This window comes from Penicillium psychrofluorescens (genome assembly GCF_964197705.1).
Source record: "Penicillium psychrofluorescens genome assembly, chromosome: 2".
In the NCBI taxonomy this organism is placed as follows: domain Eukaryota; kingdom Fungi; phylum Ascomycota; class Eurotiomycetes; order Eurotiales; family Aspergillaceae; genus Penicillium; species Penicillium psychrofluorescens.
In genome coordinates this window covers 1,087,128-1,103,358 of record NC_133440.1, presented here as the reverse complement: position 1 = coordinate 1,103,358, position 16,231 = coordinate 1,087,128, and the positions used below count along the sequence as shown (strand labels likewise).

At 52.0% G+C, this 16,231-nt stretch overlaps 7 protein-coding genes across 7 annotated transcripts; 3 read left to right on the top strand and 4 right to left on the bottom strand.

Annotated features, from left to right (window-relative positions):
* Positions 1-97: 97 nt before the first annotated feature.
* Positions 98-1,051, bottom strand: PFLUO_LOCUS2631 (uncharacterized protein; the record flags this gene model as incomplete). The annotated part of the gene is made up of 1 exon (XM_073779792.1): positions 98-1,051. One exon carries the CDS (start codon positions 1,049-1,051, stop codon positions 98-100), a length of 954 nt encoding a protein of 317 aa, XP_073636711.1.
* Positions 1,052-1,777: 726 nt separating this feature from the next.
* Positions 1,778-3,370, bottom strand: PFLUO_LOCUS2630 (uncharacterized protein; the record flags this gene model as incomplete). The annotated part of the gene is made up of 1 exon (XM_073779791.1): positions 1,778-3,370. One exon carries the CDS (start codon positions 3,368-3,370, stop codon positions 1,778-1,780), a length of 1,593 nt encoding a protein of 530 aa, XP_073636710.1.
* Positions 3,371-3,940: 570 nt separating this feature from the next.
* On the top strand, positions 3,941-5,941 carry PFLUO_LOCUS2629 (uncharacterized protein; the record flags this gene model as incomplete). The annotated part of the gene is made up of 8 exons (XM_073779790.1): positions 3,941-4,082; positions 4,137-4,239; positions 4,301-4,397; positions 4,453-4,608; positions 4,662-4,947; positions 5,004-5,041; positions 5,094-5,213; positions 5,270-5,941. The coding sequence occupies 8 exons, from the start codon at positions 3,941-3,943 to the stop codon at positions 5,939-5,941; spliced, it is 1,614 nt and encodes a 537-aa protein (XP_073636709.1).
* Positions 5,942-6,616: 675 nt separating this feature from the next.
* Positions 6,617-8,100, bottom strand: PFLUO_LOCUS2628 (uncharacterized protein; the record flags this gene model as incomplete). Its single annotated transcript, XM_073779788.1, has 5 exons — positions 6,617-6,927; positions 6,988-7,445; positions 7,503-7,626; positions 7,683-7,809; positions 7,867-8,100. The coding sequence occupies 5 exons, from the start codon at positions 8,098-8,100 to the stop codon at positions 6,617-6,619; spliced, it is 1,254 nt and encodes a 417-aa protein (XP_073636708.1).
* Positions 8,101-9,449: 1,349 nt separating this feature from the next.
* Positions 9,450-10,865, top strand: PFLUO_LOCUS2627 (uncharacterized protein; the record flags this gene model as incomplete). Its single annotated transcript, XM_073779787.1, has 6 exons — positions 9,450-9,620; positions 9,678-10,074; positions 10,127-10,244; positions 10,295-10,362; positions 10,414-10,444; positions 10,499-10,865. The coding sequence occupies 6 exons, from the start codon at positions 9,450-9,452 to the stop codon at positions 10,863-10,865; spliced, it is 1,152 nt and encodes a 383-aa protein (XP_073636707.1).
* A 509-nt stretch (positions 10,866-11,374) lies between these two features.
* PFLUO_LOCUS2626 (uncharacterized protein) lies at positions 11,375-12,380 on the top strand (the record flags this gene model as incomplete). The annotated part of the gene is made up of 2 exons (XM_073779786.1): positions 11,375-11,407; positions 11,472-12,380. 2 exons carry the CDS (start codon positions 11,375-11,377, stop codon positions 12,378-12,380), a joined length of 942 nt encoding a protein of 313 aa, XP_073636706.1.
* Positions 12,381-13,059: 679 nt separating this feature from the next.
* PFLUO_LOCUS2625 (FKBP12-associated protein) lies at positions 13,060-14,127 on the bottom strand (the record flags this gene model as incomplete). The annotated part of the gene is made up of 1 exon (XM_073779785.1): positions 13,060-14,127. One exon carries the CDS (start codon positions 14,125-14,127, stop codon positions 13,060-13,062), a length of 1,068 nt encoding a protein of 355 aa, XP_073636705.1.
* Positions 14,128-16,231: the final 2,104 nt, after the last annotated feature.

The following is a 16,231-nucleotide window of genomic DNA, read 5'->3' as shown; positions in this document are numbered from 1 at the left end:
TCCACTGGGTAATTCTATCAATCATCCAACTCTCCGTTAATGTAATTCCCGAGCGACATACTCACCGATCTTGAGGCTTCATATCAGATTGAGATTTCTATCTGCAGCTATCCATGGCCCACTGTATTTCTTGAACTATGCTCTGTGGCTGTAGCAGCTGCACGTTGTGACTGCAATGCAGACGAACAGACCTGCTGAGACGAGAAAGTTTCAAAAGCTCTCTTTGCCAGTCCTCATCCATCTCGCGCCATCTATCGAGGCATTTTCGAAATAGAGTTCGCTCTTCTTCTGTTCCGTTGCCTGCAGCCACTCCAAACTCATACATTTTCTGAAAATCTCCAGGTGTGTCCGCAATGATTACACTGACCGGATAATCCTTTAAAGGTAGCTTCTCTAGTTGCTTCTTGGGGACCAATGCCAGTCTGTCGCTCGGTCCCGACGGCACCTCAGCAGCCTCGGTGGCTTGATGTCGGGGATCAGCCTGCTCGTCTTTGACGGCGTTCCACTCTTCCTCGGATAGGACATGAGACGTCGCAAGACCGGTGGTTTCCATAAAATCCTGGTCACCGAGGACTGGATTGAAAACGTCCAAACCCCACGCACCACTATCAAAGAAACGTTCCGTATTGCAATCCACAAACACCATGCCCACGATATCATTCGGTCTGAGTTCTAGAAACTCGCGAGAAGTGTAGCCTCCCCACGAGTGAGCAACAATGACAAACGGAGGTTCAATACCGGCGTTCCTTAGGAGAATATCGAGCTCTGCTGCGACTGATGCTGCAGATATGCCTGCTGGTGTCTGGTCGGGACCTTCACTCCTACCCATCCCTGACCGATCGTAGTTCAACCATCGGGCAAACGGAAGCACAAGCTTCCGCACTGCAACCCATTCATCGATCGTGCTGCCAACGCCCTGCATGAGAACGACGATAGGCTCTCCAGGCTTGCGATCGGGCCCCGAAACGGACAGATAAAGCTTATGGGAGCCAATAGAGATAAGCCCATCCTTGTCACCTTTGTCCCAATCGATTTCAGAAACTGGTGGCATTGTGAATTGGATGTGTATGTGTATTCGAGTTGAGTGAGCAATTACTTGACGTCGAGTTGTAAAACCTCGCAGCAGAGCCGAAGGCCTCTGGGGCATTACCAAATGAGCGGGGTATGACTCACAGGAGGCGGTGCTGTACTTGACCAATCCACCAAAAAGGGAAGAATATGCCCCAAATACTGAATTCCCAACAGGATGTAACACTCAGAGCGTGTGAGAATGCAGCTCGCGTTCCATGAAGCTAAGGAAGAGGGCGGGAAACAAATTTTGGCTATGAAGCATTTTTGTAAATTTTAATAGATAGAATGTCTCGCATTGACAACTATTCAGCGACTGCCTTGGTCTGAATTAGATAGCAGAAAAAATATCATTAGCCCAGAAGCGTATGCCAAACTGTGATAGCGAAAAATAAGACGTGTTTACAAAAAGGTTGGAGGCTAAAAAACTTGGGGTTCTAGATGTATCCTTATGAACATAAATCCACTTTGCAAGCGAAGGCTGCTCTTGCAAATGACTATATAGTATAGCAAGCGAATTTGTAACATGGATGCACAACCATTGCCGGGTTGCTTTCAGCATGGATCTGCGGGGGACTATGCCCGGGGTCGCAACTTGGCTCTTGGCTAGCATGTCGCTGAAAGGCGACACAGGGCGCTGTTGATAAATAGCGAGATAATGGGGTCTTGAGTGAGTCGAGAAACTCGAGCACAGGTGTGCAACGAAGTCTCAGTTGCCACGGAAGAGCCTCACACCTCCTTGAAAGGCTCGCATCAGAGGATGCTGGCTTTCCGACGCCTGAATGACTGGTTCATCCAAGTCGCCCGGAAGCAAGCAACTAACAGTTTCACCATCGGCAGCAACGTTGATCTGTTTGTCAATGGGATTTCGCCACCGACCGGTTGTTTTAATGTATCCGTCCAATGCGTTCACAATTGATGCGCCCAGCTCCAGCGCCTGGTTCGCTCGAGAGTGAGAATAATGGGTGAGTAAACTGTGCAGCGACTCTCTTCCTCCGTGTGACAGCAGTATCTTGCCGGCGTTCTCAATCCACTCGATATCACGCTTCGATTGGTCCTCGAAGCCCACAAGCATGTCGTGGACGACAGGGTGGAACAAGCGAGGTGCTGAGCACATGTAGTACAGCACACGCTTGAACAGTCGTCCGGCGAATTGCGATGCTTCTTGAAGCTGGAAATCTGGATTCAGGAAAGTCGACGATGCGCCTTCAGAAAGATACCGGTGTTCTCCAAATTCAGGTGGGACAGACTGCACGCCTAGCCACCAGGGAATGAAGGGTGCCGCGACAGAACCAGTGGGCGCGATCCATAGTCTTAACAAATCAGGATCTGTATCTTTCTCAAGCTTGACCACTTGTCCATAGCCAGCCTCATCGGTTGACATCCGAGGGTCCCTGACGCGTTCCATGAGATCCTGCTCAGTCACTGGGAACATGTCCATGGTGGCTTTCTCCATTGCAGCCTGGGATACACGCCCTGCAGCTCCTCCGACTGGAGATTTCCGATCTCTGGCAAGGCCGTAAACATTGAGGATATTGAAAGGCTCGCCGGACGCACCACTCCACCAGCCCTGCTCTTCAGCAAATGTCACCAGATTTTCTGACCCCATATAATCGGATCTTTGCTGAAAATCGATGGGGAAATCTTCGATGTACCCAGGGTACAAGACCCGGACCTCGTCAGGGCGCAATCGCTCCGCCGCCCAAAGCCGCTTTCCACCCGCAAACTCCCATACTACCCATCCCTCGTCCTTATCAGCGATCAGGTGGGTATTCCCTCCATATGTCGCGTACCCGTACCTCTGAATCAAATCACCAATGATTTGCACTCCATGGCGAGCTGAGGAGGCCCGTTCCATGACAATCCTAGCAAGGTTGGCGTAATTGATTCCAGTTTGTGGATTCGGGGTCATGTCTATCAGCTCCTGCCGATTTGGCGCCCAAACATCGCGCACAGCAACGCCCTTTTCATTCAGACCGCCATTGGTCAAGGGCGCTGGCAGCCCCCAGTAGTCAGTATATTCCATACTCACATATCTGTACGTATGGTTTACTTGGGGAATGGTGATGAGGTGCCCTGGAAGGACGGCTTCATCGGTCACGCCCACAGTGATCGTCGCGTCCTTGGGATGATCTGCTGCCGGGAAGATCTGCAGCCAGTGACTGGACACCTCTTCGCCAGTGCCGCCAATGAGTATGTTACCAGACTCGGTGAGCGCAGAACCAACATAGAACGCGTAGCTTGCAGTTGCGCGGGTCAAGCAAAGCGCAAAAAGAGCGCCTGCGATCTCTAGAGCACGCATCGAGGCGGATTTAACCCGAGGGATTCACGATGGAGGAAGTCGGGTGAAGAGATTGGGTCAGATAGGGTTATCTGCTTTGACTGTCGAGCGAGATGCGGTATCTGACAAGATATTAAAAGAGCGAGGTATTCAGGAAGCTTCTGAAAGAAGAGTATATCTATTAAGGAATGTGCAGCCGAGAGCAGAAGAACAATCCTTGCCGTAGTGGGTGGCTCGCATGGGCATTCCTCTCCTAGGAAAAAGTGCCCGAAGTTACCCTGCGTCCGTGCCTTGTCAGTGGCTAAGATAGTCCACTCGTCGAGCTACCCGGAACCTTGACTTGGATGGCGATCGGTCTCGCCCTTGCGCTCGCTTATCGAACCGAGCAATCCCGAAGTATATTAACCCCGGAGATTCGAGATAAGCAGACATCCGTGGTTCCGAAAGATGCTCCGTCCCTCCTCCAGAAGGTACAAACGGTCTCCACCCCCGCACAATTAAACCCCCGCGAGGTCTGCTTTTGACAACACAAGACACCTCGTCTAAGACTGCTCGAGCATAGGAACCCATTAACGTTGTAGTTACACAGCCATGACTTCAACAGACCTGACTTACGCCGCGGGGCCCGTACTAGACGAACCTGTGGTGGAGAAGACAGGAGATGACGATGAGGGCCGACTCATGAGGCTCGGCCACAAGCAGGAGCTCAAGCGGAACTACACTTTCTGGAGCTGTAAACACCAAGCGTATCTTTCTATCCGATAATGAGGCTAACACAGTATCTCAGTGATGGCCTATCAAACCACCATCTTGAGCTCGTGGTCGGGCAACATTGTCATGTTTTATTACATTTTCACCCTGGGCGGGCCGGTGTGCTTCATATGGGGAACGTGAGTGCCGAGTACACCAACTTATACGCAATTGGCATACTGACGCGGAAGGTGTTGTCAGAGCGGTGGTCACCATCGGACAAGTGCTCCTAATGGCCTCTTTGGCAGAGTACTGCTCACTGTGGCCGACCGCTGGTGGCCAGCAGTTTTACACCCAGGTCTGAGCGTCATCTCCTAATCATGCTCGTCATGCAGGTGCTGACAACAGTGAAGGTCGTTGCTCCCGAGCGTTATCGCCGATTTCTGTCCTACCTGGTCGGCTGGTGCGTCTTGGTGGGAGAGATTTCGGCGAGCTCCAATTGTGCTCTCAACAGCGCCCAAATTGTGGCCGAGTTGATCAAGATCACATATCCCGATGTGCAATGGAGTGTATGAAACCATACCGAAAGCACGACTATCTGAACCTTGCTGACAGCGACTAGCCATACAAGACGTTCTTAGTCTACTGTGGATTCCTCATGGCGCCTGCGCTCGCCAATTTGATGCCAAGGCATCTTCCGAAGATGCAAGTATTTGGTGCATTCTTCAATATTGCCAATTGCCTAGTGTGGGCCATTGTATTCCTGATCAAGGCCGACAGAAACAGCGCCAGCTTCACATTTACCCAATTCCTTAATTCGTCCGGCTGGACATCAAAAGGCTGGGTGTTTATCCTAAGCATGTATGTGCCAATTTACGGCCTGTATGGATCTGATGGTGTGATGCACTGTAAGCTCTGGACTCCCTTTCTTGGATACCTCGAGGTCTTACTGACTATTCTTCAGTGGTCGAGGAAATGAAGAACCCATCTCGTGATGCTCCGGTAAAGTTTTCCCCCGAGGTTCCTCCAACCTCACGATTGCTGATCGAAGCAGAGAGTCATGGTTTGGTCCATGATCTGGGCCGGTGTCACTGCATGGTTGTCCGGAATTGTCCTCGTCACCACAGTTGGGCAGAACTGGCCGTCCTACCTCGAAGCGACCGCATCTTACGTTGTATGTCCGACATCTACCCTTCCTCTGCGTTCACGGCTTTCCTAACAGTGGTCCAGTCTTGGTTCGTCGACGTACTGGATTCGATCTATGGCGGCGGCATATGGTGTGCTCTGATTTTGATAGGGTTGAACTCGATGCTCATTGTCAACATCTATACAGCCGGATCGAGAGTCACATGGTCAATGGCTCGAGATCGCGCGCTGCCCTTCTCGAGGTACTTCTCAGTCGTCGACAAGCAATGGAATATCCCTTTGCGTGCGCTGGCGGCGTTCATTGTGCTCAATATTCTGACGGGCACTCTTGTCCTGGGCAGCGAGCTCGCCTTCTATGCCATCATCTCCGGTGGCGGCATTGCCTTGCAGGTCTCGTACTGTGTCCCGGTGCTCTGTGTTGTCTTGAGAGGCCGAGAAAAGCTACCACCGCGGCCACATTTCGACCTTGGACGTTGGGGCTATACTATCAACATCATCAGTCTCCTCTGGAGCATCGTCGTCACCCTGTTCTATGTGTTCCCGCAAGCTGAACCCGTAGTGGGCAACATTGCCAATATGAACTGGTCAATAGTGATTCTCACTGGAGTTGTCGTGTTTGGAGCCATCTACTGGTTTCTCAAGGGCAGAAAAGAGTATCTATTTTTTGGCAACTCAGTCCTGGAGGACAATGTCATCGTTGATGGAGAAGTAGTGAGGAGTGGACAGGATGCGTTGACAGCATTTGGAAAGCACTGAGTGTACGCAGGACGCAATTTGTTGAGCCCAAGTAGGGGGATTATAGTTATCATTCGTATCCCTCTCTTTCGTGGTTTCTATATCGAGTGTGGTGGGAATCTTTTAGTATTTTGCAGCTTTCCTCTAAGAGTCGCGTTGTCCCCGGTGGAGGGACACGGAATTGTGATATAGACTGGTCTCATTTACGAGGACGTATCGCCTGCATCTACGTCGAAGAAAATCTGCATAGCGCCTAACAAGAGCTGCGGGAAGTTACATCAGACTATATAATATACAATAGAACTCCATCAAGTCATTGGAGAGTGATGTGGAATAATAGCGGAATCACAGGCTGGGTGGTGGTAAATAAAATGTACATATTCAACGCTGCATACGACCTGAGGCCGTGAAAGCTCGGGGGACAAATATATAACTAAATAAATCAATGGCGTGGTAGGCTATAATAGTGTTTAAACTTAAAAGTCGGTGTTGAAGTCCCACAAAAAGTGAGTCTTTAGCATCGCCGTCTGCTCTCTTTTTCTCCTTTCCTTCTTCTTCTTCTTTCCCTTCTCTAACTTGAAAGTCCCGCCGTTTATAGCACTAAAACTGAATACCTTCATCATTTTCTCTTCTGATCTGGCTGCCCCCTAGGGCCCCCCTTCCATTGGACACACATACCACTAGCAGTCTTATCGTCTACGCCAATTCGCACTCGATCAGACTCTCGACGCCCTTTTGCGCCGTCCAGATATTCACAATCCGCAGCCCCGCAGACTCCAGCAGCGCATGCCACTGGTACTGACTGCGCTCACAAGACCCAACAATCATCATGATCAAATCTAGGCTCGTCGCCTCCCAATACGGCCCCGTGTCGGGAATGACATTCTCGTTGATCAGCAATTTGCTGTGTCCTGGTTTCATAGCTGCAGTGATATTGGCCAGGATTTTGTGGCAGACGTCATCCGGCCAGTCGTGGAGAACGGAATGCATGTAATAAGCACGCGCACCTGCGCAAAAAAGGAACATCAGTTTCACGATTTCTCAAGCAGGTATTGTCATGTCAATACCTTTGACGGGCTGCTCAGTGAAGAAGTCATGAGCCGTTACTTCGATGGACGGATCCAGGTCCTTGGCCGAACACACGACCTCGGACAGGTCCTGCAGAACGAGTCGACCGGGTACGTTGGGCCACTTGCGGCGAAACTCAGACAGATCATGGCCGATGCTGCCGCCCATATCGACCAGCAGCACGTCTTGATCACTGATTGAGGCTCCATCGACCATCTGCTCCTGGACAGGGTAAAATCCGGGGTCCATCCATCGCATTCGGCCCTGAGCATAAACCGACATGTGGTTGCCAAACTCCTTGGCCGTGTCCGGCTCCTGCTGCAGTTGTCCAAAGAAGTTCAGTTTTAGACCGTGGCCCAACTGGAAAGCAGTTTCGGTCGTACTGGTGGGATTGCGATAGTTATTGTTCTTGAGGAATTCCGGAAGTGCGAGGATGCCCTTGGTGAAACGACGAGTCCTAGTAGTAATTGTTAATAACTTCGCGCTCGGAAAGTGTTGCGGGGAAGCGTCTTACATGAGTGGTAAAGCATCGCTGTATCGCTCGACGGTCAGGACGCTTGAGAAACCATTCGGGCTATATTCACCGGCGCCGGCCTCCTCGATTGCTCCCATGGCCGCAAGATGCTTCAAGATACGTGCTGGGTGTCAAGTCAGAAATTGTCAGTGGCCAAATTGGAAACCCAAAGCAACTCACCCAGAAGTACCGGGTCGGCGTTCGTGGCCTTTGCGAGTGCCTCAACTGACTTTGGGTCATGATCCTTGGACAGAGCATCAAAGAGACCTAGGTCAACGCCAACGTGTATCGCTGCGTAGCTCGTGGACTAGTTGGAGAGGGTGTCAACATGAGTCTTCTCTTTGCGAATTTCTGAAAAGCATACCTCTGACCAGCAGTGTCTCAGAACCGCCTCGCGCGGGGTCTCCAGCGCATAAGTCAGAGATCGGGAGGCTTCTAGCAACTTGAATCGAGCTTGAGGGTCCTCCTCCCAGCCATTGCCGTAAGAGGCAATCTCCTGGAGCAGATTCGGAATCTTCTGAGGCGAATTCGCGGAGGTGGCCAGTTTCTCCACGTCAATTGTCTGGCCGTTGATTGTTGTGCCGTTAGAGTGTGTCATGGTGGCTGAAGTGAACTATAGGGCCGCTGCTCTGTGTGATTGTACGGAGTAGAGGGTTGTCCAGTTTGAAGGATGATCCACGCGGGGCCGGAGATCCCAACCCTACCGGCTTAAGGAGGGGGACGGACTGCTGGAGCCTCGTCGGGGCACAAAATATGGCCTTTCACTATCGTTATAAGTCACCCCTGCAGTTTTATTACTATATAGTAGTGCCTCATAGAACGAGCAGGGAGGGGGCAAATCTTTCCAGACAGCCGAATCGTGATTGAGCCCTCCCAAGCACATTGTTATACATCACTGCGTCGTTAGGAAAGTGGCTGGTTCCGGGGCAACGGTCCGTCACAATTCCCTGAAGTTGGCCCCTGAGAATGAAAGGCACTGTGTTGCCGAGACCCACCCTACCATTGTCGAGATCCACCGTTGTCTAACAGTGAAAAGAAAGGATTGACATCGGCAAAGTTCGATGACGCGAACTTCCCGCCACGCACTGATCGGCTGGTGCGGGTCGTCAGATCGAACAGTTTTAGTTCTCCCATTTCCGCTAGCAAAAGATGGGAGTGGGTGTGAAGTACGAACTCCTGCCGACACAACCAATTTGACTGACTCAGTTGGAGGCCCGATTGTTGGGCCTGACTGTTTTCAGACAGATATGGTACGCGGAGGTGTGTTCACTTGAGTACCCATTTCATTCTGACAAGTTCTGACAAGCGATGGAGCCTTCTTACATGGATTAAATCCTTCGTTTCATTGTCGGTCCAGATTTTCCACGCCCGTCAGCGATGAACTATACTTTTTGGGGAACTGATCATCTCGGGAAGACTCCACATAGCCCTAGCTGACACGTCGAGGCAGACCGTGATACATAGCAGTGAAAGTGTCAAAGCGGCTAAAGTCAATTTGCCGAGCGGCACAAACCGAATTTGTACATTGGTCCATTAGCAGTACATACAAAGTCTTACACACGGGGCCAGTATCGAAATGAACAGTTGATCGGGCATGATTATTGTGTGATCTATTCTTTAGGAACTAACTACTCCGTAGTGAGTGGTACAATCAATACATAACGAACGAGTATTACCGAACCTACAGTATCAATAAGCGTTTGAACCCAGTGTTGTGTTGTATAATTCTTGACAGACTCCACCCAGCGACCGACCGATGGAGATCTGCCCTGACAGAATATGCACTGTGACTGTTCGCCAGGCTGTAAGCCCCAGTTTACGGAGCTAGAGCATCCTTTGAATGACAGTGGCGACTACTAGTGGGCTAACTGTCGCATAGCTGAATGAAAGGGGTTCTCTAAGACCATCGCCCATTAGACCTGGTGCATCTTCCACCTCCATGTCACCATGCCTGGGCTTACTCCGGAATATGTGAGCCAGACCAAAGGGCCACGGATTCTGGGCACTTTCTGGGCATTCTTTTCCCTGAGCATCCTCATTGTTTCCGCCCGGCTATATGTTCGAGCTCGAATGCTGCGGAGTATCGGGTCGGATGACTACATTATCATAGCGTCCATGGTGAGAGACTCTCTGCTTGTTACACATTTTATTGCTAACTCTTGTGTGCAAATTCAGCTCTTGCTAGCAGGATACACGATAGTAACAACAGTCAACGTCCACCTAGGATACGGGACCCACGCCTCAGTAATTGAGGCAAAAGGCGGCGAGGCACTGCTCGAGGACATTCTGCTCATCAATTACATCGACTTCCTCCTGGGAATCATGTCCTTTACCACACCAAAACTCGCCATTGCTGCTTTGCTGAACCGCATCTTGAATCCGAGCAAATGGCAACGCGTGATGCTGTGGTCCTTGACGGGACTCGTCTTTGTGGCTTCGAGTATCTGCATCATCGTTCTCTTCACAATGTGCAACCCTCCCAAATCTCTGTGGTTGATCAGCCTACAAACCACTGGGGCCGCAACATGTCGCCCAATTTCGGTCCTTGTTGACTATGCCATCTTCACTGGGGGTATGCTGAATACGTATCGATTTATCAATAGCCAAGACTAACTTGTACCTAGCTATATCTGCCTTCGTCGACCTTTTTCTTGCCTTCTACCCGACGGTAACACTGATGAAGCTTCAAATGTCGCTGAAAAAGAAGATGGCGCTATGTGCGGCTTTGGGATTGGGTGCCGTGTGAGTTTGAACAACAGTTCTCAACCCATTAACTAACTTAATTTTTTCAGTGCTTGTGCAATGGCCATCGTCAAGTGTCTGCAGCTGCCAGGCCTCGCCGACAAATCAGACCCGACATGTAAGCACCTGTCCAATCTACAAGTCTGGAAGCCACCTAACACTACAACAGATGCTACCGCCGACCTCGTCATCTGGACCGCGTAAGTCCCTGTAAAATACTTTCCTATCAGACTATAAGCTCACATCTCAAACAGAATTGAATCCAATGTAATTATCATCGCCTCCTGCATCCCAACCTTAGGCCCGATTTACGAGATGATACGCGGCAAGCGGTCCTGGAGCTCACACGAACGCTACTACAAAAGCAGCCATCAGTTGCACTCCTCATCAATGGGCCACAGCGCGAGCAAGCCCAATTATGCTGTGCGCAAGCATCATGATGACCTTTTGACCACCACCGTCGGCGAGACGAAGAATGGCAGCCAGGAGAGTATCCTGCGGTCGGATGAGTTTCAGAATGGCGCGCATCCGCTGGCGCAGATTCGCCGCACCGATAATATTACTGTTGAATATAAGCAGTCCCAGTCTCCGCAACCGCCGCCTGCGTCGTGGTATCCGTGAAAACAGTCAATGGTGATTCGCGGTTTGCATCTGAATGTATTATAAACAAAATTACACCGTATTGTGGTGTGTCACTGTTATAGCATAATTTGAATTGGCTTTCAAATTGGTGCATGATACTATTTATGATTTAAATTATTCTTCTTTCACAAATGAAATAGAAACAAGAAGCTGTCGTTGAGATACAAGATTGTGAAATATCGCATTTACTTGGGGTTGGAGGAAATCACTTTCTGTGGTTTAAGCTAGCGTCGGTTGGTTATGGGATTTATCAAGACAAATTCACGTTGAGTAACTAAAATTCCGGCCGTCGGCCTTGGATGGGATCTATTGTGGTTAGTAGGTCTCTCCAAGCGGCAAGTTGGTTTGAGCCGCTTCATTATATTACGTAAGGTGTGCCGGTCCTGTCCCTATCAATTCCCGCGTTTGCGGAGCAGACTTAAGTAAGCGGCGCGCTACAGGCATTTGTCCCGTCGTGTCTCTCTCAATGCCAGCGCCAGGAAGTTGCCATGTCGGTCGGCAACGGTGCTGTGGTAGCTGTGGTATGCCCAACCTTGGAAAGATACCGATTAATTACCACATGGACAGCAAGCTGACATCGCACAGGCTGCCGGGGTAGCGGCGGGTCTCGTGGAAACGGTCATCCATCCGCTCGACACGGTCATCACTCGAATCCAGTCAGCGGACGCATTGCAGTACAAAAAGGCACAGGGATCAGTCACCCGCAAACTGTACATGGGCCTCTATCAAGGGTTCGGCCCTACCGTGATAGCGAGTATCCCGGCGTCTATTGCTTTCTTCACCACGTACGAATCCTGCAAGTCTGCCTTCGACAAGGCCCAGAAGGCCGGACACCTCCAAGGAATCCCGCAGTCGGTGAGCTATGCCGCCAGCAGTGCGGTTGCTGAGCTGGTCTCGTGTGCTATTATGAATCCTGCACAAGTCCTCAAGCAGAACGCACAGGTTGTCCAGAGTTCCCATGGTCGGGCCAAGTCTCCTACAGCGCAGGTCCTCAGGCAATTCGCCAACCGTCCATCGACACTGTGGACCGGCTACACCATGCTGGCCGCCGGTCAGCTGCCATGCGTCTCTCTCACTTTCTGGATCTATGAATCCCTCAAATCGAATTGGCTCGCCAATCCCAACAGGCAGCCGAATGATATCCTGCAGCAAGTCCAGACGAGCGCTCTCTGTGCCGCTATTGCAGGGTGCTTCTCATCCTGGGCTTTTGTCCCCGCGGACGTGATCAAGACCAGAATGAGACTTGCCGCCGGTCGTAGACCGGCGAACACTCACTTTAGTCCTTCTGCCATCACCGAGGCCGCATCGACCGCACACAAACCATCCCGTGCTGCGCCAAAGGTCTTTGCCTTCGCAGCACAGATAGTTCGCCAAGAGGGCATTTCGGTTTTGTTCAGAGGCTCCATTCTGACCTGCGTCGCGGCGGGTGCGGGAAGTGCAATCTATCTGGGGTCTTACGAGGCCATCAAGCTATATTTCGACGCGTTGCATTGAACAAAAAGAGGGACTTGGCCCTTTTTAGCTATCATCTTGCCGCTCTGAAGGCAACGGGTGCGAATCTTACCCCTGCGAGAGTGTATCTCTCGCCGCCTCTTCCGCGAGATACTTAAACGAGAAACGGGCAGTGTGGAGGTCAAACCGCGCCAGGCGTATCTGCCTGCTAGTTTTGTTTCTGTGAGTGCCACCAGGGACGAATACATCAACCTGGTAACCATACTGATGAGAATAGCGACAGACATTTGTGGGCATGAACCTGTTCTCTTCCGGTGATGGAAGCTCTGGATTCACTATCTCCGAACGTTTCCGGCCCTGGCCCTTTAGGGTCGTAGCTATTCCGCGCACATTGCTTACCCTGGGATCGTGGTATGTCTGGGCGCAGAAGGAACAACCCAAGAGAGAAATTCAAGGCCATCGAGATGCAGAGTATCAAGCACGAGTACCGAGGTTTTTCGTGAGATGACACGGTATAGTTTATAGACTTGATAGATGTGCTTTGTGTGCGTTGTTGTACATTATTTGTGTATCATAAGATGAAATATCGATCGCAGCTATTTCAGTTTTATCGCTCCGTTTTTACAAACTCACTTTATGCGAAGCATGGCACTCAGAAAATGCAGACACGAAAAAAAAAAAAAAAATAGCTCAGCACAACCCAATGCAAATATTCGAATGATCAGACAATCAAGTAATCAGCATCATCAGCATCAGCCACGGAAACTTGGCTCTCTTCCAGAACAGGGGAGCCACTATCATCACCCGGTTTCATAGAAGACTCCGAATCTTCAACCGCCTCATCTTGATCCTGCACCTGAGCAACTCCATCCCCATCTATCTTCTCCTGCCCATACTTAAGCTCAAGGCCAGGCTCAATCTCCTCTTGTTCCCGCTCAACCTGCTCCTCCTTCTCCTCCGCCTCCTCCCAACTATCCACAACCTCCACATTAGCCTGCTGCTGCTGCAGCGCACGCAAAGACTTCCCCGCCCCAATCCCCGAGCGCAGAACAAGTCTTTCCTTCTTCTTCATCCCTCCCCCCGCATTATCACCCGCCAGCGCCGCAAACATAGACCCGCCATTAAACAGGCCCTGATGCGCCGGAACGGGAGTCGTGCTCCTTGTGCTCGCCGAACTGGTCCCATCCTTCTTGCCGCGCGAGGCAACTTGCGCCCAGCCGCCTTCCCCAGAAGCAGACTGCGTTCTCAGTGCATCACGCGCGGCTTTTGCTTCAAGAGCAGCGACGCGGCGGGCCTCCGATTCCTTGGTACGCTCGCGCTCGCGCAGCTTGACGCACTCGCGGACGCTCATGCCGCCGATTCCGATTGCAGAACTGCTGCTGCCTAGGCCGAAGACTGGGGGTGTCCAGGAGAGGGGTTTCAGCACGAAAACATGGCGGTGCGGGTCTGGGTCGTGGCTTTCTGTTACGAACCCCCAATCAGTTGCGAGGGAGTGGGCGAAGGCGCGCAGGGTGGATTTTGCGGGCTGGAAGCGGAATGAGCGCTGCGATGTTGAGGCTGCCAGGGAGTGTAGGCTTGATTCGTAGGTCTGGAGAGTCGACAGTGGTGCCGAGGAGGCGAGTTGGATGTATTGATCTAGTGTTTCGCTGGAGTAGGGGAGGTTCGTGGCGGTGATGGTTTGGATTGTGGTCGATTGGTTGATGTCGACGCCGAGGGCGGAGGCTAGGGAGCGGTTCCGCTCGAGACGCGAACATTCGTCGTCGCAGGTCAGTGGGGAGAGCTCGGGCATGCGCTGCGGTTGTTGCACTTGGCCCTTGGACGTGACTGCCTTGGCAGCATTGCAGCGTTTGTCCTGTCGAAGTCGTCCACAGCTACATGTTACTGTGATGATGGACGAGCAGGGGGCCTTTTCTGGACACGGGTAAGGCGCGTGGCAGGGTTCGGCGCAGGGATGGCCACAGAGCGTCTTGGTCTTGCCACACGCCTGTTGGCAGGGCTTGGTGGAGTCTTCGCATTCACCAGGACGATGACAGTCTTTCCGACAGGAGTGAGAGCCGCATTTGAGTGGCTGCCCGCATACCTGACCGCAGCGCGCATCTGCCAGCCAGCAGGGCACATTTTTCAGCACCTTCTTGCCGCATTGGCACTCCTTCTCCGTCAGGAATGGGCACTTCGGACAGCTTTCGTCGTCGGCATGGCAGTTGTGCGTGGTCTGGGGGTGACCGCATGGCTTAGGGCGTTCACACTGGAACGAGCATCGCGGTGGCTGCGTGCCACAAGGCTGGAGAGGAAACAAGATCGAGCGTCCGCAATTACACGCGATCTCCTCGAAGATCGCTTCCCTGCAGGTGTTGCAGGCACCCTTGTGACAGAGCTCCGGGCAGGTGTGTCTCCCGCATTTCAGCGTTCGACCACAAACCCTGGTGCAGATATGCTCTGCCTCGATGTCTTCGTCAATGGGACGAAGGTGTGGTTTGAGCTTGCGGCGAGCAGCTTGGCGTTCAATGGCCCTCTGTTCTCCGGGACAGCATCTTTCAGAGCAAGCGTGGCGACCGCAATGCAGAGTCGTTTTGCATACGCGGAAACACTGAGGAGGCTGCATATTGCCTTGATGGCATATAGTCGTAGATGTCGTACGGCCACACTGGCATTGAATCGGGATGCGCCGCAAGCATGACCCGCAAGGACCGGTGTGACAGATTTGATCGCAGGAATGGCCGCAGGGCAGCATCTTGCCGCATGGCTCGCTGCAATTGGGAATGGGGTCTTTGCAGGAAGACCGAGGGGTAAACCCAGGGATACCAGATAATACACTCTTGCCACAGGGGCAATGTTTCACCACGTCCGGTGACCTGGGGCAATGAGTGGGGTGCGACTCTTGTGGATGGCAGCCCTTCTGACACGAATGCACACCACAATCGTAAGAGCGGTTGCATATATCGACGCAGCTGAAGCAGCCTGTCCATTCTTCCTCGGTCCCATCATCGTGGACGAGAGTACTGTCCTTCTCTTCATCCTTGGAACTACACAGCATCTCAGTCTGTGCTTTCCCACAATAGCAGCGAGCATCGATCTTGATTTCGCATGCTCCACACAAGCCTTCGTGACAAGGAAGAGGACAGGTATGTTCACCACACGGCAAGAGATCACCACAGATCTCACCACAGCTCCATCCGTTCTCATAATCCGTGTCCTGGCATCGCTTCGTGGATGAATTCCTGCCACAAAAACAGTCCTGCGTCGGCCCCATCGAAGTACAAGGTGTACATGGCCCAGCGTGACAGGTGGCATCACAGGGGTGCGGACATCCTTTGCGAGGCCGCGAACACGTCTGACCACAGGAGTGTGGAGGAAGTCCGGGGAGCGGCCTCGGGTCGACCTCTTTCTCACACCAGCAGCTGTACACGGAGGGAAAGATATCATGGGAAAGATTGCAACCAGGACAGCGCCATGCGCGCGGTGCAAGCGGATCTTGACCGTTTTGCTGTTCTCGGGAGGCATTGTGCACTTGGTTCGTGGACCATTTTTTCACGCAACTGAGATGGAACACCGTCCAGCATAGCCCGCACGACCAGATGCGGGATCTGCGACCCAACTCGCTGGTGCAGATGGGGCATTCGTAGAGGTTGTGGGTGATATCTTCGTGGATGCGAGTGGCGATATCGCTGGCGATGGATTTCATCATTACTTTTGGTAGATGCTGCGGCGGTTGTGGTTTTGCTTTTGCCTTCCCTTTCGCTTTCGCAGCTGGGGCAGATGATGCAGCTGGTGGCTGTGGTTGTCCCGGTACAAAATCCGGCGCATCAGCCCTGAGGTTTTGATCGCCCTCTTCCGCAACACCCTCAACGGCACTACCACCAGCAGAGACCTGATCCGGCCTCGTCAACCTGGCT